The following is a 26,767-nucleotide window of genomic DNA, read 5'->3' as shown; positions in this document are numbered from 1 at the left end:
GCAATTTAGTGAGTGTTGACTGCAGGGACAAGATGACTATGGTATCTGCACACACTCAGGATGCTACACACTTGCACAAACATGTGAACAAGAGGAGACACAGGGGTGGGTATCAGAATACAAGATGAAGAAACATCTCAATTGGATGGTTAAGAAAGTGCAGGCATTTCTACAGATAAGGCGGTTCATTGTCCCCTTAAAGGGCAGTTTCAATAAAAAAGAAGTCAATGAAAAAGAAGGTAAGGGTGTGTGACATGCTCATGTGGGTGTAAAACCCCCATCCAAACGCTATCTCTTTGCACAGACCTCTAGAGAGCACACGCAGGGAGTTGGCAGTGGCCAGGCTCCCAGAGGGGAAGGGAGGAGCTGCCTGCTGTCTCTGCTCTGCTGCCACTGGGGACTGCTGGGGTTTGTGAAGGCAGGCATGGTTCCAGAAAACAACCATGATGAATAGCGCGTCCCAGAGGTGGCCTACCCTGCATCAGCTGCCGCTGCTCCTGGATGACCTGCTCACAGAGCAGCCGGTGCTGGTGGTAGCGCTGGATCATAAAGTCCTTCTGGCACAGCAAGTTCTTCCAGTACAGGCTGTTGGCCTGCAGCTCCGTGTTCTCCACCTCTAGCTCGTGGGCCCTGCCCAGCAGCCTCAGCACCTCCCGCTGGTCCTCACTGGTGACTTGCTCAGGCAGCAGCTTCTCCATCTGTGAGGCTTTCTGCTTGGCATGGGCCAGGCGTTGCTCCAGCCCGGCCTGAGGAAGACACTGAGGACTCAGGGAGGACATGGGACCCTGCCAGCCATGGCCGCTCATTCCTATGTGCCAAGGTCTACTGATCACGCTCAGGAGACACACAGTGGTAGGCTCTAGGATGTGCCACTGTCCCCTAGACTTTCTGTCCTCCACTTTCTGCATTCTGACACTTTGACACCTGGGGCCTCACTGATCCTGGAGTGGCAGCCCCTCTCAGCCTCGCCAACTTCTGGACAAGGCAAATGACTCATCCATGAGTTCTCTCTGTGGGACTCTCACACCCTGGTTTACATTCCACCTACCCTAATCTCCCCAGAGCTCGTACTAGACAACTAGGACAGCCCCTAGGCCCAAATTTTCTAGCCAGTCAATCCTAAACCTTACTAGCCTTCCTTGACTGTTTCTTCCTGCAGAAACCACAGTGAAGGCCCTGGTCATGTTGCTTTTCCTGCCTCTTAACCCACCCTGGTGCCCCCCATGTGGCCCTGCATGGCACAGCAAGCCCCTCTTCTTGGGAACCACGAGTAGCAAACTTTTTAATGGCCGTCATCTCTTGATCCGTCAGCCCCACTGAACCTCAAGTTTTCTATTGACACGTTGTGTTTTAGCTATAGCACCAGGGCTCACCACTCACCATGAGCCCAAGTGTTGCCATGGGAAACAGAGAATCCCACTTTCACGCTGTGGAGCAGCCCCTACTTCTGTCGTATGATGGATGGTCCACAGCCAAGGTTCTGGGTCTCCCAAACCAAGCAGCACATGAGAGGAAGCAGGAAGGGCTGAGGCCTGGCTCCTCCACTATACGCCCACAGACTGCTGTCCCCCTTGTAGGAAATGGGCTGGAAGCCCTGTCAGAGTTCTCCAGAGAAACTGAACCCACAGAAGCCCCATACAGATATAGACATATGTTGTGTACATGTCTATGCACATGTGTGTATATATACTAAAGTCAACTGAGTGCATATGCTAACCAGGCCTACAAAATACCTTCAGAGCAACACCCAGTGTTTGATGGCATCACTGCATCCTGTAGCCTGAGGGTAACCATCATACCTCACAATTCCATCCAGGTAATAACCATCAAAGTAACCATCATACCTCACAATTCCATCCAGGCCCCCAGAGAGTAACATGTGGGCCAAGCCACCTGGTGAGCCCAGAATCAAGGTCCCCAGGAATGGGTCAGATGACAGTTTCCAAAGCACTGAGGAGCTGCATCTGGCCACCTGCTTAATTGGGATCAACAGGGGACCACATTGGAGGAGTTGGCCCAGCTCCCCAGCTGCTCTCCTCCTACTGGGCATTACTCTTTTCCTGAAGACCTCCCTGACTCCCAGGCTACACTAACAGTCCCTCCCCTCCCTCACTTGCCCCTGTTCCTGCATTGTTGCTGTGCTGCTGTACTGAACTGCCATGCTGTCTCTTCCCACTAGGTGCGAGTACAAATCATAGAATGTGTCTTGTTCATCTTTAGGTCCCTAGGGCCTGTCATTAACGACACTTAAAACATTGATTTGAGTTGATTAACTGTTAACTAAGTAGTCAAGTAACAGACTTATCATTTACAGACTCCATTGCATATCAATATTCATGCTTGTTCTTGAAGCCATGCTTTCTTGTTGATGCATATTAGTGGCTCAGGCAGAAACCATTTTTCTTATTTTTTAGAAGTTGGAGGAAATCCAACTTTGAATTTTGAAGTGAAATTGCACGATCCCCATGCTGCAGTCAGATGTGGTAGTATCAAGTTCTTGGTTTGGTTCATAGCTTCTAAGTGAAATAAATCCTACCTGCTCGTAACAACATGATGTCATCAGACACTTTTTGCACTGCCTGAGAAGATACCTGCAAGCATTTACTAACGAGCTGCAACAGTACATGCTTCTGAGGAATCTCCAATATGCACCAGTTCAGCAATTTTCCTGAAGTGAGACTATTAGATAACCAGCTATTATATAAACAGCTCAAACGTGAAAAGACTTCCATCTCCGGAGAGGAACTTGAATGTGGCTTCCTTCTGATGGTGCCCCTGGTCCTTGCATGATATGCCCAAGACCAGAATCAGGGGAGGAATGAGCCAGATGCCCATGGAATCACTCTGCAAACTACAAAGTGTTCGCTCTGCATGGAGGTTATTGCAAAGGGAATGAGCGAGCTTTGCCATTCCAGGGTGTCCAGAGAAGGCGAGGCGGGCAGAGTCTCAGTGGAGCAGACTCTGCCACTCCTGCCCCACTTTCACACACACAGGCTTCCTGCCCTGAGCTCCCCCTTCACTTCCTGGGGCAGCAAAACTCCTCAGGAGGGGGCAAAGGCATTGGGTCAGACCAGGTCAGGTCCCAGCTCTGCTCCTTCAGTTTACTCAATACATCTTTTTCTCTCCTGCTGTACCACTGAGCAACATCCCTAGTCACTTCTATTTTTATTTATTTTTATTTTTTTAAAGAGAGAATTTTAATATTTAGTTAGTTAGTTAGTTATTGGCAGACACAACATCTTTGTTTGTATGTGGTGCTGAGGATCGAACCCGGGCCGCACGCATGCCAGTCGAGCGCTACCGCTTGAGCCACATCCCCAGCCCCTCTATTTTTATTTTGATATAGGGTTTCACTAAGTTGCTAGCCTCAAACTTTCAATCCTCCTGCCTCAGCCTCCCAAATTGCTGAGAGTACAGGTGTGCGCCACCATGCCTGACTTAATTTATATCTGCACCTCAGTTTCTCATCTCTAAAATGATTGTGATTGACTTTATTCCATGGGATGAGCTCATGTTCACAAAGAGCCCACCCATCCATTGGTTCATAAGCACCATCCCCGTTTCCATGAAAATGCTGCGTCTCTCTCCCTCACCTTGAGGGCCGCAGTTTTCCGCTGCTCAGCTAAAAGCAGGGCGACTTCCTCTCTGGCCAGAACCACTTCATGCGGCTCCACAGACTCGCCCTCATCCACATCAGCATCTGCAGGCTCCTCATCCTTCTCTGGGTCACCCTTGTCCTTGTGCACGTGGTGGTGGGTCTTCTCCCGTTCCCAGCTGTAGCATGGCAGAGGGGACAGAGTGCAAGCCAGGGAGTCCTGGTGCCTCATGTCCCAGAGCCTTTCTTGGCCCCAGCTGGCTACCTCACAGGTGTGGACATGAAAATGGAGCAGAATTGGATCTTCTGTATGATCTTTTCTCTACATATGATTCCCTCCCTGCTTGCCCAGGACTCCCTACAGCCACCTTGACTTTAAATGTGCCCCTGCTGAGCCTCAGTTTCCTCACTATAAAGCTGTATAAGGGGGCTAGGGTTGTAGCTCAAAAGTAGAATTCTTGCCTAGCATGTGAGAGGCCCTGAATTCAATTCTCAGCACCACATATAAATGAATAAATAAAATAAAGATCCATCAGCAACTAAAAAAAAAAAATTTAAAAGCTGGATGATGACAGCCTGCAGGTTCTGGGGCTCTGTGATGATAACTGTGACAACTCAGGGCTCTGTGCAAGGTGCCACATTAAATCTAAACAGGAGGATCCCATGGAAACTATGCAAGAAAGAGGGATAAAGGGAGTCAGGGCAGAAGATATCTGGCCAGAGAGGGACAAGACTGTGAGCACGTTTTTAAAATCTAGAATTCCTCTAATATAAGTCTTGTACTGTTTGTGTCATTGAAAAAAAGAAAAGAAAAGAAACAGAAAGGAAGGAGAATAAATACGGGTAGAACTGGAAGTAGAGGGTAAAGGAAAGAAATGAGTTTAAATCCCAGGGCTGTTTTAAATGACCCATAGTGGGTAGCTGTGTGTCCTAGTTTGTCCAGGGCAGTTGAGGGGATACCTCTTGTTCCAGTGTAATGGTAAATAGTGCCCCTTTTGCCCCCAAATTGTGTCCTAGGTTAGATGATGGATGTCATGGTCAGTCTCTAATGTGGTCACTCTCCCCTCAGCAGGGATGGACAGGGAGCAAGCGTGCAATGGGAGAAAGAGCTGAGGCCCAGGAGAAGTGACACCATCTGCAAGCTGATAGCTCTCTAGGACTCTTCCAAAATTGGTGTTGATCCTTGCCAACCCTCAGGGATGACCCTGAATCACAGCTTATGAGAGAACAAAGGGGTCTGGAAGTTTCTCCTACCTGGCTCTGCTTAGCCACTGGAGCAGAAGAGTAGGGGGTGAATGGGCAAAGGAGACTGACCTTGGCTGATATCCTTCTGGGGCAACACAGGCAGGAGAGGATGTATGGGGCTCCCACCAGTGGTCCCCACTACCTCAGGCGGGGACCCCTGCCCAGGAAAGACAGTGCAGGGTGTGTAGGATACACAGCAGGCAGCCACACTCACTCTGCGATGGTCAGCAGGTGGCGAGACATGTCCATGTGCAGCTCGATGTTGGTGTTTTCCAGCTCCACCAGGCTGCACCGCATCTCCATCTGCTCCTTGAAGGCCCCGATGAGTTGTGCCCGGATCTTATTCATCTGCAGGCGGCTGTCCTCCTCTGTATCGTGGGGGGTGATTGTGACTGCAGGCAGGAAGGGGGATGGCTGTACCAGGAGCAGTTTGGCTGAGCCAGGGTTGAACCCCATGCTCACCCACCATGGAGGGGAGTGATACAAGTGTGGATGAATGGAAGATGGCTGGCTGGGTGGGTGGACGGATGGTTGCCTGGATGAATACACATGTGTGTGGGTAGAAAGATGAGTAGGGCCTGGGCACAGTGGGCACCACCTGTAATACCAGTAATTTGGGAGGCTGAGATAGGAGGATTACAGATTGGAAGTCAGCTTGGACAACTTTGTGAGGCCCTACGCAACTTAGCAAAATTCTGTCTCCAAATAAAAAAATAAAAAGGGCTGGGGATGTGACTCAGTGGTTAAATCTCCAGTATTCCCTGCAGGGAGTGGGCAAGGAGGAAGGAGGAGAGGAAGGAGGAGAAAAAGGAGGAGAAGGACTGGTAAGTAGGAGGGTGCATGGATGTGTAGATGGATGGATGGTTATTCTGATAGATAAATGGATAGATGACTTAGAAGGATTAAAACCCTCTCTTTATCTGGTTTCTGGTCAAGTGTTTGGCATTTGAGTCTCAGTAATTCAAAGAGGGGCAAGGTTGGGCTAGCCATTCTAGTCTAGACCTTATTTTCTCAGCAAAACCCTGCCAGATCCTTACTCTGCATCTGCCCCTTGCTCTGATAACACCCTGGCTTCTCCATCACAGTCCTCTACATGTCTGTAATTAGGTGGTATTTTGTAATAAATACTTCATATCTGTTTTCCTTCTAGACTGTGAGCTCCACAGAGCAGGAGGAAACTTATGCTTTCTGTTTCAGTGATAGATTCTTACCTAATAGTTAACTAGTAATTAATCTTTGGCTTTTTGTTTTTGTTTTTGTTTTCTCACGTTGCTGGAGATTGAACCCAAGTCCTCATTCAGGCCCTGTGGTCTTCCCACAGGGTAGCTGTGCCCCAGTAGGTAGCTGCACTCTAATTTATGTAATTTGTTGCCTGTCCCCATGACCTAAATATCAAGGAGTCTGAATTAATGAAATAAATCGTGATGTGTCCAGAGGAGTCATTACAACCATACCAGCAAGATTTGGGAGCACGGTACCCCAGATAATGCTCATGAAGTAATGTTCCAGAGTCCACACATCAGTGCCCCACAGCACAGCAGGACCTAAGGGGAACTTGTCATGACCTCAGGTCAGCAAGAGACCACCTTAGACCAACTCTAATAAATAAGAGCCAGCAGAGAAATTATCATGGTGTGACTCTCTGTCGACCACTGGCCCCAGAGCCCAAGCTTCTTGATAATTATCTAGCTTAGTGAATTCTCTGCAACATCACACTTCCTATTCTACTCACCCCCAAGTCCCTCTGGCCCTCAAAGTCTCACTGGCCCAGGGAATTTAGCCTGTCGTCAATTGCAGCATCCCTTCTTTGAGTTCCCTTCACCAGCTCTGCTGCTTCATCAGAATTCTCACCTTTCCAGAACAGATCCTCTGTTCTCAGGGTAGCTATGACCCACAAGCCCCAGAGTGCCCATCTCAGAGCTGGAATGAGCAAGCTGGGATGCCGCCTATGGAATGTGGTATTATGAAGGGTGGGGTGGGATATCATGCAGACAGATGACCCCCAGCTATGTGGCTGGGGAAGAAGCATGTAAAGAAAAGTAGCTACTAGCAGGGCTTGGTGGCACACAACTGTAGTTCCAGCAACTTGGAGGCTGAGGCAGGAAGGTAACTTGGGCCCTAGGGTTCAAGACTAGCCTGGACAACACAGCCAGATCCCATCTCAAAGGAAAAAACTTTAAAAATATACAGGAGAATTGTGTAGGTTGTATGCTAATATTATGCCATCTTACACAAAGGACGGAACATCTGAGGACTTGTATATTTAGGGGGACTGGAACCGATTCTCCTCAAATACAGAGCAATGATTGTATTCACATGAGCAATATGAGAACATATTTTTATTGTTAAAATTTCAAATAATACATCAAGAGTCAAAAGACCCTCTTGATCATCTGATCACCTTCTCTTTCAGACCAGTCCCCTCCTCACCAATAACCATGGTTATCATGGTTTCAGGTCTTTCCTCTGCAAGGTTGTGACATGGGCGTGTCTATGAAGTTAAATGTGGTTTTGTGTTTGGCTTTGGGTGTTCATTTATAGCATCAGACGGTGGCCCTATTCCTTCCCGTGCTTCTCCCCAGCTATGTGTCTGGGGGCTATCTGTCTGCATGATGTTCACCCTATCCTACGAAACAGGCACAGAGCATTCCATAGGAGGCCACCCCAGCATTCTCATTCTAGCCCTGAATGATGGGTATTCTGGGGCTCGCTGGTCACAGCTTCCCTGAGCACAGAGGGCCTGTCCTCTCTGAGAGGCATGAAGGGGCTAACTGCTAGGTTTGTGCTCACCAGGGCTCCCAAAGACACACATTAACACACACTCTTGTGTTAACCCAATCCCATTTTACAATACCAATAACACTGCTTAAGGCTATCTTTCCACACTTGATTTTACATTATTTTATATTATCTATTTAATAAATATTTCAGTTACCTGGCATTTTTTACAAAATATTTTTTGTTGTAGATGGGAAAAATATTTTTATCTTATTTATTTATTTTTAGGTGGTGCTAAAGATTGAACCCAGTGCCTCATACATGGTAGGCAAGTGCTCTACCACTGAGCCACAACCCCAGCCTTAAGACATACCTTCTTAACAGAGCAAAGAATATGTATGTACATGCACATCTACTGAATTTGACTTTAATAGAAGTGTTCTTTTTTTTTTTTTTTTTTTTTTTTTTGTACTAGGGATTTAATCCAGGGGCACTCAATCACTGAGCTACATTCCCAGCCCTTTTTCTTTATTTTGGATAGGGTCTCACTAATTTGGCCAGAGCCTCACTAAGTTGCTGAGGCTGGCCTCTAACTTGCAATCCTCCTGCTTCAACCTACTGAGTTGCTGGGATTACAGATGTATGCCACTGCACCCATCTTTGATAAAAATATGCTTGAGTGTTCTTAACTTGCTGACAAGTTTTGTCATTTTTTTTTAATTTTTTAGGTGTAGAGGGACATAATATCTTTATTTTATTTATTTATTTTTATGTGGTGCTGATTGAACCCAGTGTCTCACATGTGCTAGGAAAGTGCTCTACCACTGAGCCACAACCTCAGCCCCAAATTTTGTCATCTTAATGTCAAACTATGTTGTGCTTCCAGACTTAGGAGGAAACTAACTGAATGAAACTGACTTGTGGAGCACAGAGGACAGGGAAAACTGCCTTATAGGCATGGGGTTTCACTTTGGAATGATGGAAGTGCTTTGGAGGTGGAGGCTGCACAAAATTGTGACTGGACTAAAAGCCACTGGATTGTTCACCTTAAAATGGTTGATTTTAAGTGATTCCACCTCAATAACATAATAGGCATCAGAAGCAACCATCAGGGAAGTTAGAAACTTAATGCCTTGACTTTGCAACTTTTTTGTAAATCTAAGAACTATTTCAAAGTAAAATGATTATCTTTTAAAAAGCTGAATTAGAAGTTTAGAAAAATGAAAAGTTGAGAGAACAAAGAGAAAAGGAGAAGAAATGTTAAACAAAGAAAGAAAAACTGAAAAATTAGAGAAAAGCAGAAAATAATCCAATTCTATTTTACAGGAGCAGAAACTGAAGCTGGGGTTATGGGTTCCCAGTTAGGTAGCGTCTGAGTGAGGACAAAAGCCCACAGCAGGGTCACTGAGTCACTCTTTGAATGAAGATGCTCATAGTGAACAAGGTACCACATGCTTAGGCTAGGAGAAGGAATGGGTCTGGTGGTCAGGGATGCTGGCCACGGAACCATGGCGGGGGACAAAGCCACTGAGGCCAGCAGGAGGCACGAGGCCTCCACTCATACTACCTTGTACATCTGGGATGCCAGATTCGCTTTTCTTCTTCTCTTGTTTCTCAATTTTTGATTTAAGGTGTTCAATCTCCCTGCGTAGGTCAGAGATGACATCCGTGTACTGTGCGATGCGGTAGGAGACATTCAATAGGTTGTGCTTGACCTAGTGGAAAGGACATGTGGCCTAGGTCAAAACTGCGTGGGAGATGATGTATAAACATGCTTAATCTCACTCCAATAAGAATGGCAGCCATTATGAAGTCAAACAACAATAAATGCTGGCGAGGATGTGGGGAAAAAGGTACACTCATACACTGCTGGTGGGACTGCAAATTGGTACAGCCAATTTGGAAAGCAGTATGGAGATTCCTTGGACAGCTGGGAATGGAACCACCATTTGACCCAGCTATTCCCCTACTTGGACTATACCCAAAAGACCTAAGAAGAGCATACTACAGGGACACAGCCACATCAATGTTTATAGCAGCACAATTCACAATAGCTAGAATGTGGAACCAACCTGGATGCCCTCCAATAGATGAATGGTTTTTAAAAAATGTGGTATTTATACACAATGGAATATTACTCAGCACTAAAAAATAATAAAATCATGGCATTTGCAGGCAAATGGATGGCATTAGAGCAGATTATGCTAAGCGAAGTTAGCCAATTCCTAAAAAACAAATGCCGAATGTCTTCTCTGATATAAGGGGGGTGACTCAAAATGGGATAGGGAGGAAGAGCATGAGAAGAAGACTACCACTAAATAGGGAAGAGAGGTGGGAGGGAAAAAGAGGGAGAAGGGGAGTTGCACAGAAGATGGGAGGAGAACCTCATTGTTATACAGAATACATATATGATGTTGTAATGAGTAAAAGGAAAAAAAAAGTGTGTCACATTAGAGTGGATAAGAGAAAGGATGGGAGAGGAGGGGAGGAGTGGGGAAGATAGGAAGGGCAGCAGAATAGAATAGACAATATGATTGATGTATGTACATTCCATGTATGTATTATATATCAAAATGCATTCTACTGTCATGTATGACTAAAAATAAATAAATAAATAAAAATTTTAAAAAAAACATGCTTAAGTTGTAATCTTTAAAGTAATATTCTCAGCCTTGAAAAGGAAGGAAATTCTGATCCGTGCTACCATATGGATGAGCCTTGAGGACGTTATGCTCAGCGAAATAAGCCAGTCACAAAAGGACAAATACTATATGATTCCACTTCTCTGAGGTCCCTAGAGCAGTCAAATCCACAGACAGAGAGCAGAATAGCGGGAGCCCAGCTGGGGACGAGTGTCTAGTGGGCAGGGTTCCTGTTTCTGTGATGAAGTTCTTAGCTGCTTGTCTCTTGGGCTCAGCTTTCATGTCACCCCAAAAGATCTCACCTGAAAGCCCTCTTTGTTGAAGTTCCATTAATTCAGTATTCTCTGTTACTTTTGCCATAGCAGCATGTGGGGAGCCACTCTGAATAATTCGTGCCTTCCATCCTGGAGCAGAGAAGCTTTGACTGGTCACTACATCTCGTAGTGACCTGGACATTCCCCTGGTCCAGGAAGGTTGAAGACCCGTCTTCAGATGTAGGTGTGTCGCCCCATGGATTGAGCTACACTCACCTATTCCTGTGTAATACTACCCCTTTGCCCTGTTTAGGACAGACTGTTTCATGGAAACACCCTTTGTGTGTCCCCTTCTCTTGCTCTGCCTTTGGTTGTGGCCTTCCTGAGTGATAGTCAACCTGCTGACAGCAGACATCTCAAAGCTAGACTCAACCCCCTGAAACTTGACCACTTGCTTCATTTACATGGCTTCTCTTCAATAAAAGGGTTCAGCATGAGCTTGCTCTCTCTCTTTTTGTGGACCCTTAAGATCAAAGGAACCGTCACAAGACCCCAAAGAAAAAGGTATCTCTGTCTCCTGTGTGGTTATTTCATGCAGCTCAGTTCACCCGGAGTGACCCTGAGTTTTTGTCACGTTCCACGTGACATGTGCTTCAGTTGTCCAGTCTGTAAAATGGAGATAAAATAGGACACACCTCCTAGGGTTTCTGTGAGAATAGAATAAATTAAACTACAGGGAGAGTTTACAGCCATGCCTGGCACATAGACAGAGGTGCCCATGGCCTAACCCAGAACATGTGAGTATGAACTTATTTGGGAAAATGGTCTTTTAGATATAATTGACCTCAAAATGAGAACATCCTCAATCAGGGTGGATCCTAAATCCAATGCCAATTGTCCTTTTAAAAGAACCAGGTGTGGTAGTTCGTACCTATAATCCCAGCTACTCAGAGGCTGAGGCAGAACAATTGAAGTTTGAGGCCAGCCTGGGCAACTTAACGAGACTCTGTCTCAAAATGAAATAAAAAGGGCTTGAGGTGTAGCTCCATGGTAGAGCACTTTCCTGGCATGTGTAAGACTCTAGTTTTGATCCTCAGTACCACCAAGAAGAGAAAGAGAGGGAAGAGAGAAACAAAGAAAAGAGGGGAGGCCCCGTGAAAATGGAGAGAGATGGGGAGAGGCAATCATAAGCCACAGGACTCCCAGAGCCTCTTGAAGCTGAAGGGGGAGGAGGATCCTCCCGTAGAGCCTTCAGAGGGGCTCAGAAGGAACTGTCCACACCTTCATCTCTGACCTGTGAGAGACGAAGTCACCTAGTTTGTAGTAACTCATTGCTGCAGCCACAGGAAGCATGCAGATGTGGGTAGGTAAAGTCTCTACAAGGGCTGGCTGTTATTTCATCTCTCCACTGCAGAGACAATGGAAGTCGGCACAGAGGTCACTAGCCAGGGACAGCAGTGCAGAAAGAGACCCAAGCCATCTAGCTGCAGGGTCTGTGCATGACAGCCACCCCCAGCAGTGAGCATAAGTGTAAAATGTGGGAATGAATGAGCAAGTGAATGAATGAGTGAGTTAGCAAATGAGTGAGAAAATGGGTGGGTGAGCAAGTAATGAGTGAATGAGTAAATGAGTGAATGAATAAATGAACAAGAGAGTGAATGAATCAGTGAGTAAATGGACGAGTGAGTTCAAGAGTAAATGAATGTTCCTATGTACATATATGAACACACAACCAATGTGATTCCACATCATGTACAACCAGAAGAATGGGCAGTTATACTCCATGTATGTATAATATGTCAAAATACATTCTACTGTCATATATAACTAATAAGAACAAATAAAACAACAACCACAAAAAAGGAGTAATGAATGAATGAGCAAGTGAGTGAGAGAGGGAGTGACTGAGTGAGCAAGCCAGGGACCTTACCCGCGTCTTGATGTTCTTTGCCCTGTAGGCATAAAGCAGTGTGGTCCGCGACTCCTCGAAGCTGGTGCTTGCTGGGCTGATGTGGGCAATCATTACTGTGCGGCTGTTTCCTCCCAGGGCATCCTGCTTGGGTGGAAGCCACTGAGTTGGGGTGATGGGAGTCCCGTTCCCCTCTGGCCAGGGCAAAGCCTTCCCCCAGCCACCACCAGACCTGCCTGGACCAAATCCTGAAAAGGGCCAATGATGCTTGGGAATAAGGGGCTAGTGACTGCAGGATGAAGTGGGACCCATTCCAGGCCCACCTTGTCTTTTTTCCGCTCTGATGAGAGCAGATTAGACCAAGAAATGAAATTTATAGGGACATTTATTTACTGCTTTGCCTATGTGTTTATTGGTACCCTGCCTTGCTGTAGAATAAGGTGACAGCATTCAGATCAGTAAAAAGAGGTATCTTCTCACATCATAGCCATCTGGGATGGGACTAGCAGCCACAGGGAAGCAGTAGGCTCCTCGTCACCAGGGGTTTGCAAATAAAGCTGGACTTTGCTGGGGGCAGGGAGTGGATGGGGACAAGTGACCAGGGTAGTTTCATGGTGTTCTCCTGCCTTCAGAGGTTCCTGGAAGGACCCTGATTCTCAGGTGACTTAATTCCTGAGAGACACGGTCACCCACTGAGGCCCACACAGCCTAGCCAGCCAGGAGCACTCACCTTCAACAGACGCGTGAGTTTGCTATCGCGGAAGTTCACATACTGCGCCCGGCTGCCGCCCTTCTCACTGAGAGCATTAATGCAGTTACCCAGTGCTAGCAGTGAGCGGTTGATGTGTGCGCCCTCCTTCATCCTCTTGCCCCGGTTCTGGGTCTGTGCAGGAAGAGGCCAGGCTGAGCAGGTGGCTCTGGGCCCATTCATTCTTTCCACCTCCACTTCTCCATCCCCAGGGAGGGGACAAAGGCCTGGAGGCAAGGGAGTGAAACAGCCCCCATCCTGCCCTGGTCCTGGTGGGGTTGTTCTCTGAGAGCTCTTGGGGCTGGAAGACACCCTTGGCATCGTGCAGTGGAGTGGCACACAGCATTCCCAGTGATGCTGGGCTCTGACCCATGTGCAAAAGATGCTCATTGTTGGATGAGGTAAACACAGACACAGAGACGTCTGTCCAGAGAGACCCACTTTATATTAAAAATAGGTGTGTGGGGTTTTGCCTGGGAAGACCTGCTCCTACCCTGGCACTCTCTGGTCCTTCAGGCCCCCTCCTTTGAGGGCTCCCACCCGGCTCTCTGAGAGGAGACCACAGCCCCAGCCTTCCATACTTTCCAATGCCATCTTCTTTGTTTTCTTCAAATTACTAGCTCTCTTGGAAACCATTCACTTTTCATGTGTTCAGTGTCTTTCACCTGATATTCCACAGAATACAAGTTCCACAAAGGCACCCCCTGTCACTTGTTGGCCATGTGTCCCCAGAGCCCAGACATCTGCAGACCCCTAGACACAGCAGCATGCCAAATCAATGCATATGCAATAGCCCCACACACACACTCTTAAGTCCAAGCTGCCTCAAGAAAGGGACTCCAAAATACAGTCACTGCAGGGAGGGATTTTTATTTTCCTCCTTTTGCCTATCCATATTTTCCAAATTTCTTGCCCTTTATGTTTAAAATCAGAAAAAAAAAATTTACTATTGCTTTCTTTTTAAGGGCAGGATTTTGGAGTCAACTGCAAGCATGGTTTGAGAATGACTGAAACTACTTATTGCTGACAAATCTCCCTGTCTGTGTTCCTATTCGCTCAAAGGGGCAGTGATGGTGATAATTTCACAGAATAGTGTATGGAAAGGCCACATGGAGCAGGTACCCAAGAGAGCAACAAACATAGCTGTTGCTCTCACTAAGCAGAAGCCAGTGCAGGGTAGGACTTGGGCTGCCAGCATGGCCTAGAGCCAGGGCAGCCACTTGTATCACATGTCTGTGAAAGACCAGGGCATTTCTCAGACACCTTGTGCTGTCTTATGTGAGTGGTTTTCTTTGTAAGAGCAGAGCAGACCCCAGAGACAGTACATCAAGGCCACTGAGTAAACACTAAACACCAAAGCCAGGGAGGGACGGTGGCAAGCCCACAGGCACACACTAATATAGAGCAAAGTGAGGGCAGGGATCCAGGACATAGACCCTTTAACTGGTACCCTCTCCCAGAGCCACATTCTGGGAAGGCCAGTCTGGTCCCCACTTTGCCTTCTAAGAACACAGCTGCCATCCTAGCTGCTGCCCAGAGCTCAGGGCTCTCCTCCACTGCATTCAGCATTGTGTGTGATCTGTCTGTACTAACCATGCCTTCTATTTTCTGCATTCTGATGCTTCAACATCTGGGGCCTTGTTGACCCTGGCGGGGACCATCCTCCCAGGGTTAGTCAATTCCTAAAGCCAGTAAACTACTCACCTGAGAATTCATTTTTCACTTGCAAACTCACCAATCCATAGCTCATACCCCAACCACCACTGCTGTTGGCCCTCATTCTCTGGGCCTCCATCCCCCTACCCTAGTCATCCAGGGCCAGGTACAGACAACTAGGGATGCCCCCACCCAGGTCCCAGAGCACCCTGGCATTGTTCAGACTGGCCAACCCTCTGCCTGCCTGTCCTGATTCTGCTCACCTGTTCCTTCCTGGGGAACCACATCAAAGTCTCTGCTACAGTCCTGCTCCCACTCCCTCCTGAACCACCCAGTGCTTCCCTTTGTTCTCTGTCTGCTTCTCTTGGGAACCCTGACAAGCTTGGAATGGCAGTCATTCCTTGATCTGCTGGCCCCACTGTGCCTTACAATTTCTGTTAATACATTTTAAAAGAGTCTGACAGGGCCAGGCCCTGCTTTGCTTTAGCAACCTGGGGACCCAGGGAAGGGGTAGATATAGGGCAGTGATAGATCGCCATCCCAACATCCAGGGCATACAGTGCAAACCAAAGTGAGAAAGGAAGTGTCAAAGCAAGAATGGCATGGTTCGGGCCAGACTCTCCCAGGTTCAAAGCTTGGGTAACTTCTCATCACCTTTGTTCATGTCCAGGTCACATTGACTCCAGCCACAGCTCCACATTATGGCACAGGCACAATGCTGCCCACCTCAGTCCACATCAGGAGGGGCACATGGACTATGAACCTTAAGTGCCTGGTTAATTAGGGGGACATGGAGTGTCACTTGCTGATGACAATGATGCCCCACACAGCTCCATGAGCTCCTTCTCTGGCCTGGCCCTAGGCTAGAGCCTGCCCTTAAGCAATGCTCAGGCCACTGGACAAGAGCTAAGGAGCCTAGTGCCCTCACTTAGACAGGAGGAGCAAGGAAAAAGGAGCCTGGAACTTGGGGAGGGCACTGGGCTAGTGCCCTGCAGTGCCTGGAGCAGGACCTGTAGCCTCTTACACAAGTCACATATACTGTCCCCTCAGAGCCTCTCTGCCCCCACTGTTCCCTCTGCTGAAATGCTCTTCCTTGTACTTCACCCAGCTCCTCAGGACCTTTTTAGGCTCAGCCCTGAGACTCCATCACCTCTGGCTCCCACAGCCTCTTTGAGGACCCTGACTCTCAAAGACCTGCCTCCCTGGATGAAATTGCCCACAAGCAAATCCCAAGAGCTCCAAGTTCTCCAAGGGCAAGCACATGTGTGGCTCATGCCCCCGAAGAGCCTGCGGCAAAGGAAGCCCCTGTATCTCTGGGCTCATTTCCCTCAACATTTAGCATGTGCTTCTTCTCCATCAGAAAGATGAACTGGGCACTGGAGACATAGCTAGTCAGGGACAGCAAGGTTCCACCAGAAACTGGAAGGGGACAAGACACTAAGGAAGTGATCATAATGACATTTGAAAGGGTGGGCATGGACCTGGCATGCCCTTTCTGAGCCCGCCAGGTCCACCATGAAGAGCCTCCCAAGGCGCGCTTCCTCTGCCAGGTCTGTGCTGCGGCTCTGCTGGTGCACAGTGACCTGCAACACAGCGTGGGAGCGGGATGACGTCTTGTTGGTGGCTGTGGGTTCCTGCGTGCGCTGCCGATTTCCTCTGGTGAGGAGCTGCATGATCTGAGGACAGAAGCAGGCAGGCGGTCAAGGACTGTCTGCATAGCCACACACCATTTCTAGAAACACCCAGAAAAGAGAAAAAGGATGGCCTCAGGGCTGGGATGCTTACAGCAGGAAGGCAGCATCTCACCTGTGGGAGCAATTCTGGTCAACTAGTTAACAGGAGATGGCAGAATCCTGGCTCTGGCCACTGCCCATCCTGTCCTCTACCCCACCAGTGGACTACCTATCCCTTCTTCACACAGTCCAGCACAGCTCCACAACACTTTGTAGCATGGAACTCCAGGCAACAGTACAGATTTGCTGGAGTTGGCAGGTGTGCTAAAAACCCATCTGCTATGCTATGGAACTCAAGGCAGTAACCTCAGCTGAGCACCCTGATCATGGTGCCCAGGGAGGATCAGCAGAGGCAGCAGATGGAGAGAGAGGATGGGGCTGGAGAAGTACTTGCAACCTGCCTTCATTAAGGGAGTCACCATTAGGGTCAGAATGGCAAATGGATTTGGACTTAAGCGAATTCTGATGCTGTGATTGCTGGGGCACCGTGTTGAGGTCAGCACCAGAGGCCAAGGAAAGTATGTGGGATCCATCAGTAATGTCTGCCCTGAGCACCTCAGCAGGTGGATGTTTGCCAGGAGAGGATGGTGGGCTCTGGTGTGTGGCTGCCGTCGTCCTCACCTCTTGGGCATTGGAGGTGGAGACCTCTGTGATTCCTGCAATCTGGATGCTGCCCTTAGAATCTTCCCTCAAGTCCAGAAACCCTGAGGATGGGTTCAGAAGGTCCCGGATCACTTCATTATAAATCTGGGAGAAGAGAAAGTTTGAAACAAAGTAGCTTTGGTGCAAAGAACTATAAAGACCTACACACCATGGAGGCTTGAACTGCAGAAAACATCAACCCCAAGGACCAAGGCTTTTTATAGGCCAACCAGCATTTGGGGCAACACACAGAACTGGGGATTTCACACATACAGCTGTTTAATCTGGTGCCATCATGTCCATGGGGTAATGGAGATGGGGTAACGGGGACAGGTGGGCAGGCCCACCTCAAGATAAGATATAGACACGCTATAGTCCATGTTGTCCCGGGTCTTCTCGATGGCCTGGAAGAGGTCAGTGAGGGTCTGCAGGTAGATGCCAGGCTCCGCATCCATGCCCAGCATGGTATGGGTCTTCCCTGCACCTGAGGAGGGGTGGGAATTCCTGAGTGGGCTCAGACATGTTTTGTTTCTAATATTTTTTTTAGTTGTTGATAGACCTTTATTTATTTATTTTTAAATTTATATGCAGTGCTGAAAATCAAACCCATAACCTCACACATGCTAGTCAAGCACTCTGCCACTGAGCCACAACCCCAGGCCTAACATGTTGTTTTATTTTTATTTTATTTTTTTAAACTATATTATTTATTTATTTATTCTTTGTATGTGGTGCTGAGGATCGAACCCAGGGCCTTGCACGTGCGAGGCGAGCGCTCTACCACTGAGCCACAACCCCAGCCCCTGATACGTTGTTTTATAATAAAGAGAATTAATATTGCATTAGGTAAGGAGGTGCCTCCATCTCAGGGATGCTTCAATGTCTCCCTCATCTCTGCACATAAAGGTGAGGAAAAGATTGTTCTTTTCCTTCTAAAGCCTGGCACATGGTAGGGCTTGTTATGCATATTGAATGAATGAATGGAATAGATGCACACAGCATGACTTTGACCAAGGTGCTTCTTAGGACCTGTCTCCTTGTCTAAACAGTGGTAGGTCAGGGCCTGCCCAGCTCTAATCCTATGTGGTTCTAGTTTCTAGGCATGAGAGGTAACTTAGCTTTGCAAATGCTTGTTGAACACAACTTGTAACTACAGAAAGTCTATGGGTTCTTGTGGGCAGAAAAGTGTAGGCTTGGGTGCAATTCCAGAATCCCCCCTGGTGACTGAATGACCTTGGGGAAGTTCCCCAAGCCCCCCTAAGCAGCATCTCATCTGTGGAAAAAGAATAAAAGAATATTCTACCCACCCCTGGAGCTGCTGAAAGGCTGCAGGGTGCCCCCACACAGGGTCTGATGCTGTTAAGAGGGCCCACTGCCACCAGCCCTGCTTGGTACCTGAGGGGCCGTAGGCAAACACTGTTGCGTTGTATCCAGAAATGACGCCTTCCACTAAATGCTGGATGGTGGCACAGTACACGTCTTCCTGAAGACAGAAGATTAGTCAAAGGACAGTCCAGCCCAAGTCTGACCATCTGACTGCTTGGCGAGGACAGAACCTACAAATGTCTGCTCTCTCTGAACGAGCACAGGAACACACAGGAGGGAGAAGCCTGGTGTTGGTACTAACCCCAGGCTGTCGCTGGGTAGTTTTTGGCCACTGCCTCCACCATGCCAAGCCTCATGGTGTGAGACAGTGCTGACCTCACAGCCTGGTTCTGAACGAGGATTAAATGAGAAGGTAGCAGGGACCTGCCACCAGAAGGACTAATGCATGAAGCTACCAAACACAGGCGAGTCTTTCCCAGGGCTTCTGAGAGAATGGAAAGGAGCAGAAAAGAAACAAAGGACTAGGAGGGACAGACTTGGAAGTATGTGAAGAGTATTTGACCATCTTTACAAGCATAAACTGGGATGGTGGGCAGGTAGAACATGATACAAGGCAGCAGTGCCAAGCAACAGGATTGTATGGGTGGTGAACATGCTGTCCACAGGGGAGTCCAAGGAGAGACACTCCAGGGCTGGTGTGTTTTGCAGGTCCCACTGGCCTGACAGAAACAGCAGACACCCCTTATATTGTACCTCCTGGGTGCCCACTCTGGACCTTGTTCTCCACTCATGATACGACCTATAGCCTGGGCTGGAAGACCCCAAAGTTGGCAGTGCCTCCCTCTAGCTTCAAATGTACAATCAGAATCTGGGGTCTGCAGCCCTCTGTGTGACCTTAGGCAGGTGGCTAACTTCCAGAGATCTGTTTCCTCATCTGCAGAATGAGGGTGTGTTCCTGTATGTGTCACAGGGTTGCTGTGAGGTTTGTCAAATGAGGTTTACTGGGGCCTGGAACACAGACATGGCACAGAGCAGCCACTTGATGCCCGTCAATGAGCAGTTCCTTCTACCCTCGAGGCCATGAAGACTCTGAGAATGAGGAAATACAGCCTGCTCAGACAGCCATGGGGGCTCTGCTCTGCTTCCCAATTAAGTCCTGAACCGAGGGGGACATTCCTAGTACCAGCAGGTGGCCACTGTGTTTCCAGCAGGCCCTCTGGTGAGCTCTGCAATCCTTGCTGAGATGCCACCCATGGGAATTGGCCTCTGGGGTCCAATGGGCAGACAGCGTAGGTCAGAAAGAGTGGTAGGCTGAAGATGGCCACAAACTCCACCAGTTCTCCACTGAGGTGTGGAGTCCAATTCCTGTACCCCAGAAGGTGACCAGCCTTTAGGACTGGCTCTCTCTGTCATACTCTGAGCCCTGGCTCCCTCTATAATGTAGAGTATCCAGGTCCCACTCAGAAGGGAGGGGCAGATGACACATTGGACAGTGTTTTGTCCCTTAACTGGTGGTAGTGTTGTGAAGGTGAAGGAGTGTGTCTTCACACCAGACCCAAATGCCCAGCTCTGGGCCTCACTATGTAGCTTTACAAAGCCGCAGGCACCCCACCTGTGCAGTGGGCATGACAGAGCTTCCACCTGGACCCCCCTTCTGTTCCATGCTGGCTCATTCCTCCCTCAGGTCTCAGCATAAATGTCTCTCCTCAGAAAGGCCCTCACTGCCCACTCCTGCCTGGCCTGGTACAGCCGATGTCACAAATAAGCGTATTCTCCCCTTGCCCTCATCTGCCTCTTCTGCTGGGATATGTGCCACATGGGGCAGGGACTGTACTTTAACCGGGGGCAGGACAGAGCCCGCCTTGTGGAATGAAATGGTGAGTGAATGAACTAAAGAGAAGCCTCCTGGCAGTGCCAGCACCTGGTGGCCCCTGTGTCCACGGAAGGGCCTCCTACTCTTGAACCTTGGGTGGGTATTTTGGCCACACCCTCCTTGTTCCTGAGGGAGACCTGGGGAGAAGACCCATGAGATGGCCTGGCCACCAGTCCCTCCCAAAAGGCCCTGCAGCCCAATGTGGACAGGGGGAGGGCAGATGAGTGGGCACCTGTGATGCGTGCTGGTCGAAAACAGTGTCGAAAATGAAGGTGCGCTCCCGTGACCGGTGTGCACGCAGAGGGTCCTCAGGATCCTCATTGGGGTCCATAAGCACAACCACCTGGGAACAACGAGACAGGTGGAGGGCTGGTCAGAACACCAGAAGGGCTCCAGCTCAGGCACCCACCTGGACGAGGTCTGGATTCGAGAAGGGCTTACGTCTTTTGTGCTCAAGTTGGTGGTGTGGTGAGTAACCACCCCCCACCATAGCACCTCCCCACTCACTTTCTGAGGGGGTGATGTCTCTTGCTATTGAACCACCAAAGCATGACTGTCAGCAACTCCAGGTCTGCTGAGCTCTGCAGCCACATTCACATTCATCCCAGAGATGTTCCTCCAACCTCAGCCTGAGGAGGGCAACCCAGTCACGCTTGGTACAGCCCAGCTCAGCACAACAGGCCAGCATTCTCAGTGCGCATCCTGGGCCAAGGCCTGTGTGACAAACCCTTCTATGAACTATGAGGACAAAAGGGAACAAGGGATTTTGTAAACCGTAGGGTGCTGGGCTGGCCACCTCACACCGTAGTCACCCCATGGTGTTTGAGTATTTTCATTCCTTCTCAGCTCTTGCCTCTGGTTGGGGCCAAGTGTGGGAGGGGAAGCCAGAGAAAGGAAAGAGAACAAAAGGACCATCCAAACCCTCCATCCATAGCTTTGTTTCTGAGAGCCTGGTCGCCCCCAACCTCCACCAGGTGTCTCTGACTTCACACACCTCACATAAAGACCTCAAATAAATACGCAATTAAGAAGCAAAGGGTATTAGGCTCTCTGGGGACAGAGAGGTTCAAAGGAGCCTTTCCCAGGGAATTGGGAGGTGGGGAAGACAGTGGCAATTAGAAGCCAAACACATCCTGGCTGGTGGGGACCTGAGAGGAACCGTGGAGTTGGGGGACACTGCTGGGCAACACCAAGAGCCCCACCATCTGGCCACAGCCCGACCCTTCCATCTGTTCACAGCTTTGGAAATAGAGGTCCTGGGAGGCAAGGGCCTACTAGAGGTTGTTGGGGATTTGGTGGCAGGGCTGGGTCCAGGTCTCCAGGCCTGCTCTTGGCTTCTGGCCAGCACTTGTTCCATAATGTAAGCCAACCCTCTTTCCTGTGTCTTACTTCTCCTTCCAAGGATTGCAGGAACAGACCCACTGCAGGCTCGGCTTGTGTTGCAGGAGAAATCAGACGAATCTCTGTTAGGAGCTCCTAACCCAGCAGAGCCAGGAAGGGGGTAAATGCTCTGGAGGCCTGGGGTTGTGGCTCAGTGGTAGAGAACTTGCCTAGCACATGTGAGGTGCTGGGGTTGATCCTCAGCACCACATGTAAATAAATAAAATAAAGGTTCATCAACAACTACAAAAAAAAATGATAATAATAAAGTGTGCTCTGGAGCCCTGTAGCCTGGATTCCTATTTCTTACCAGCGGGGAGACCTCGGATCCTTTGCCTCAACTTTCCAGGCCTCAGTTTTTTCCTCTGTAACATGGCTGTGATCATAGAACCCACCTGTTAAGAGCTGTGAGGGGTGATGGTGGGAAATCACTGAGTCCTGGGTGTTCAAAAATATCAGCTAGGGTTATGGCTCAATGGTAGAGCACTTGCCTGGCACATGTGAGGCATTGAGTATGATCCTCAGCACCATATAAAAACAAATAAAGAAAATAAAGGTTAAAAAAAAGAGTAACTGAGAATCCTGTTAACTTTAAAATATTATATATATCAGCGGCATGACTCTTGGACCAAAAAAATATTTTCTTTTATCATAAAGAACATTATTGAGAAAAATCAGCAAAATATGAGTGTCTATAGATTAGATAATATTAGATCAACATGTACTTCCTGGTTTCGGTCACTGCCCTGAGGTCAGTTACAAGAATGTTCTTGTTTTCAAGAGACGTATGCCAAAATGTTTGAGTGGGGAGAGCCCTAATGCCCACCACTTACTCCAAGCACTCCAGAAAAAAGGTCTGTACCACAGGGAAGTAGGAGAGCAGGCAAACATGGATAGATGTTAACATTTGGAAAATCTAGACACAGGGAATGTGGGAGCCCTATAGGGCTCCTGCAACTTTTCAATGGTCTGAAGTTACTTCACCATAAAAAGTTAAAATAAGGGCTGGGGTTGTGGCTCAGTGGTAGAGTGCTCGCCTAGCATGTGTGAGGCCCTGAGTTTGATCCTCAGCACCATATAAAAATAAATAAATAAAATAAAGATTAAAATAAAAAGTTAAAATAAAACATGCCAGGTGTGGGTGATGCACACCTGTAATCCCAGTGGCTCGGGAGGCTGAGGCAGGAAGATTGTCAAATTCAAGGCCAGCCTTAGCACCTTAGGGAAGCTCTAAGTAACTCTGGAGATCCTGTCTCAAAAAATACACAGGAGGGGTAGGGATATAGCTCAATTGGTAGAGTGCTTGTCTTGCATGCATAAGGCCCCGAGTTCAATCCCCAGCACCACAAAAAAATATAAAAATAAAAACGGATGTGGATGTGGCTCAGTGGTTAAGCATCCCTGGGTTCAATTCCTGATTTTATATATATATATATATATATATATATATATATATATATATATATATATATACACACACACACACACATATATATACACACATATATATATACACACGTATACATACACACATATATACATACATACACACACATACACACGTTGCAACATAGACGACCCTCACATACCTCAGGCTAGATGGAAGAAGCAATGGGCTGCATCTCCAAGATTGCATTTAAATAAAATAGAGACAGAAAGTGGACTGGTGGCTTCCAGTGGCAGGAAGAGGGGGAAGAGGAATGGGGCCTTCTTTTGGGGTGAGGAAACCATTCTGTCACTGGATAGAGATGCTGGTAACACAGCCCTGAGGATGAATTAAACACCCTGGATGGCGTGCTTTGAATTGGTGAAATGTATGTGATGTGAACTCAGTTCTCAGAGTGAGTCATCTACAGTGCACAGCGAGATGCTATGAGCCTGTGTGAAGCACAGGCCCTGCGCCTAACATGTCCACTGTTCTCACTGATCTTGGGTCTACACCACCACATCTGCCCATGAGCATGCTGGGGGTGGCATCTCTGTCAGTTCTCTACCACTTCCTGACTTACTGCTATCAGGTGACAGTTGCACCTCTGACTGCACTATGCTGTTACCTCATGAGTTTCAGTAGAGTAACACTCAGTGTTCCCACATCCATTGTAGCAAATCCACATCCTTTCCTGCAAAACTTTTGACTCTCTCAATGTAACAGCAGTCTTGTGTTTTTAGCTTAGTTTTCTGCAACTTCAGTGCTGACTCACCCCAATCTCTTTGCCTGCCATTCACCCCACAGATGTTCTGTCCAATTGTCTTCTTCCTGACCTGCCAAATCAGGATAGGTACCCCCACCCCAGGGGACAGCTGTCAACAGGGAATGCCCACCACCAAGATCTGGGTCCTTCGGACTTCAGCATAAACCACCTCTCCAGAGCCATTTCATTCTTCATGGAAGACACCTTCCTAATGACAAATGAAAAAACCCACCCACTTTCCAATGACATACCCCAAATTTGGCATTTGTTCTTGCAGGTGGAAATCAAGGGCAAAAGCTTTGCTAACCATGTGGTTAACTTGGCTCTGAGTCTGTCTCTAAGGAGAAATCCCTAGCAATGGCAGTGAGCCGGCAGTGAAGGAGAATCTCTTGGGAGTCTGACTGCAGATCTAGACCTGGGCCTACTAAAACTGCTCTCCCAGCCTCTTCTGCTCACTCCGGCTGCTTCTCAAATAGGCCACACCTGGCTGCTTCAGGACTCCAGCCTGCTGCCCACTCTGCCTAGTTTTTCCTGCCTCCCAGCCCTGCTCCAGTGTCTCACCAGAGGTCTTTACCACAGCCGTTTGGATGAAATTCCCAACATTATACACAATATTAATAAAAACAAACTTGGCGGGACCCTTGTCAGCCTCCACTTGACCCGTGGGTGGGAGCTACTATATAAGCATTTGTTGAGAGAATGAGTTACACAGGTAAATGTGCATGGCTGGGTGAGCTTCACAGCTACCCTGTGCCTCTGTGCCTCCCAACCTCACCTGGTCCCCCACTTTGTGGGCAATGATGGTGGCTCCTTCCTCCAACTCTGCTGCATTGAGTGGACGGATTCGAAGCGCCACCTGTGGGTAGGACAGGAGCAGTACGTTCACGAGTCCCTCTAAGATTACTCCTTCTTCCTCAAACAGCAAGTTGCCCAGCCTAAACTCCCTCCTGTCCTTCTTTGATGTCCCATACAAACTCAGTGAAGCAGAAGGAGCCTTCCGGAGTCATTTTTTTCCCTTCTATTTTGTTTTTTGTGCTGCTGGTGATGGAACCCAGGCCTCATGCAAGCAAAGCAAGGGCTCCACTACTGAGCCTTACCCGAGCCCCTGCCTAACTTAACACTGGCATGAAATTATTTATGTCTTGCAGCAACCCTTTGAGGAATACATGGTTATGTCACCCTTGTGGAACAGAAGAAGGTACTGAGGCACATAGAGAGGGAAGTATTTGCCTAAGGTCACATAGCTATGGAGTGTGACCAGGCCCAAAGTGAGCACACAGAAGAACCTACATCCGGGCTGGGCTATGGCTGTGGCTCAGTGCTAATGCACTTGCCTGGCATGTGTGAGGCACCGGATTCTTGCAGTGGGTTCAGCAGCACAAATAAATAAATAAAATAAAGGTCTATCAACAACTAAAAAACAAACAAACAAACAAAAAAAACCCACCTACTTCCCAAATGGAAGATGGCTGGAATTAGACTATATATGAACTGGGGCCAATATCACTGGTCTCTCTTTTACCAGCCCACACTTGGGGCCAGTCCCTGGTTTTAGTTCCCCCAAAGTCAGAAAAGCTGAGGTCAAGTCACTTAACAGATGGGTCTGGATAGGGCCTATGTAGGGGTTGAGGAGCACAGTCCTGCCCCCAACTGAGTCCTGGTCCAGGTCCCAAGTTCCCTGGGGAGGGAGGGTCACAGGGCAGGGGTTAAGGAGTCTGGAGACATGGTGAGGAGGGCATGAGGTCGCTAGGTCTCTGGCGGAGCAGAGGTGGGACCCTGGACATGAGACGGCTGTTAAGAGATTGTCCCAAGGTGGTGGGTTCAGAGTGTAAGGGAAGTGAGAACTGGGAGGGTAGGGGACACAAAGGGTGAGAGAGGGGTGCTTACCATGAGCTGCTGGTCCTTGGGCTCCATCTCCCTCAAGGCTGGGCTACCCTGGGCTGGGGAAGGGCCAGCAACCTGGTGGGAAGGCATGCTGCAGAACAGGGTCTGGCCGTTATCCTGGCAGAAGCAGAGCCAGGTGCGGTCTAAGCTCAGCCCCGCCCTGCCCCATGACATCAGCTGGGTCCCAGGGGTGATGCCTAAGAAACTCTCCAAGACCAAGACAGGAGCACATGAGCCAGTAACTAGAAGTCAGCACAGGCTTCCTATCTGTGTACCACCTAATGCCATAGCAACCCCATGTCCATGGGTCTTACTGGTCTATGGTGAGCCTGCCCTGACAGGGCCTGCACCTGCTCTTTGTACAGTTCCCCTCTCCCACCCTGAACACAGGAGCCGTGGCCCACCTCAGGGGCTGCCTCAGTGCAGCAGATCATGGTCATCTTGGGGCTTTTCCACCCAAGGGACAACCAGCAACAGCTAAAGGAAACAACCACGCTGTAAATGCCCTTTTCCACATGACTCTCTCTCTGCTCCCACATTGCTCATCTGCACATCCAGGGCCTGACTAGAGGCTGCTCAGCTTGTATTCGTTGCTTATACGCTGTGCTCAACTTTTCCACTGTAGTCCCTGGGGAAGGCACTGCCTATGAACCTACCCAGTGCAGCAGACTGCACTTGTCAGGCCATGCAGGCAGAGGGGTTGCAGGAAGACCCAGCCCAAAGTCAGAGATGCGCTACAAACAGGACAGTGCCCTTGTGTGCTGATGAAGTCACACAAAGCCAGGGCCTGTGAAGCCCAAGTCTGAGCCCCCTCCAGGATCCCAACTAGAGCTGGACAGTTGGCAGAGGCGAGCCCCAGCTAATTAATCCCTTAAGCTCACCAGGAGCTCTCAGGCCCTCCCGCTCCATAAACCACTGTGCTGCTTTTGCAAAACCACTGGATGGTTCATGCGAGGGCACAGTTCACACT

The 26,767-nt window shown here is 48.6% G+C and overlaps 1 protein-coding gene across 1 annotated transcript in view; it reads right to left on the bottom strand.

The window, feature by feature from the left end:
* The window catches only part of LOC114078928 (kinesin-like protein KIF19), a 43,533-nt gene extending 17,456 nt beyond the window's left edge, over positions 1–26,077 (bottom strand). Inside the window, exons 1-13 of the mRNA XM_071605345.1 lie at positions 25,801–26,077; positions 24,689–24,769; positions 20,574–20,684; positions 18,538–18,625; positions 17,490–17,626; positions 17,122–17,247; positions 16,249–16,443; positions 13,094–13,246; positions 12,385–12,507; positions 9,126–9,273; positions 5,055–5,232; positions 3,594–3,774; positions 476–746 (exon numbers count right to left, since the gene is read on the bottom strand). Of these exons, the coding sequence (XP_071461446.1) occupies positions 476–746; positions 3,594–3,774; positions 5,055–5,232; positions 9,126–9,273; positions 12,385–12,507; positions 13,094–13,246; positions 16,249–16,443; positions 17,122–17,247; positions 17,490–17,626; positions 18,538–18,625; positions 20,574–20,684; positions 24,689–24,769; positions 25,801–25,971 (1,963 nt within the window). The 5' untranslated portion in view covers positions 25,972–26,077. The remainder of the gene's footprint in view (positions 1–475; positions 747–3,593; positions 3,775–5,054; positions 5,233–9,125; positions 9,274–12,384; positions 12,508–13,093; positions 13,247–16,248; positions 16,444–17,121; positions 17,248–17,489; positions 17,627–18,537; positions 18,626–20,573; positions 20,685–24,688; positions 24,770–25,800) is intronic.
* Between the last annotated feature and the right edge of the window lie 690 nt (positions 26,078–26,767).

This window comes from Marmota flaviventris, chromosome 19, assembly GCF_047511675.1.
Source record: "Marmota flaviventris isolate mMarFla1 chromosome 19, mMarFla1.hap1, whole genome shotgun sequence".
NCBI lineage: Eukaryota > Metazoa > Chordata > Mammalia > Rodentia > Sciuridae > Marmota > Marmota flaviventris.
Note: the sequence above shows the minus strand (reverse complement) of the source record. Positions and strands in the feature narration are given on the sequence as shown.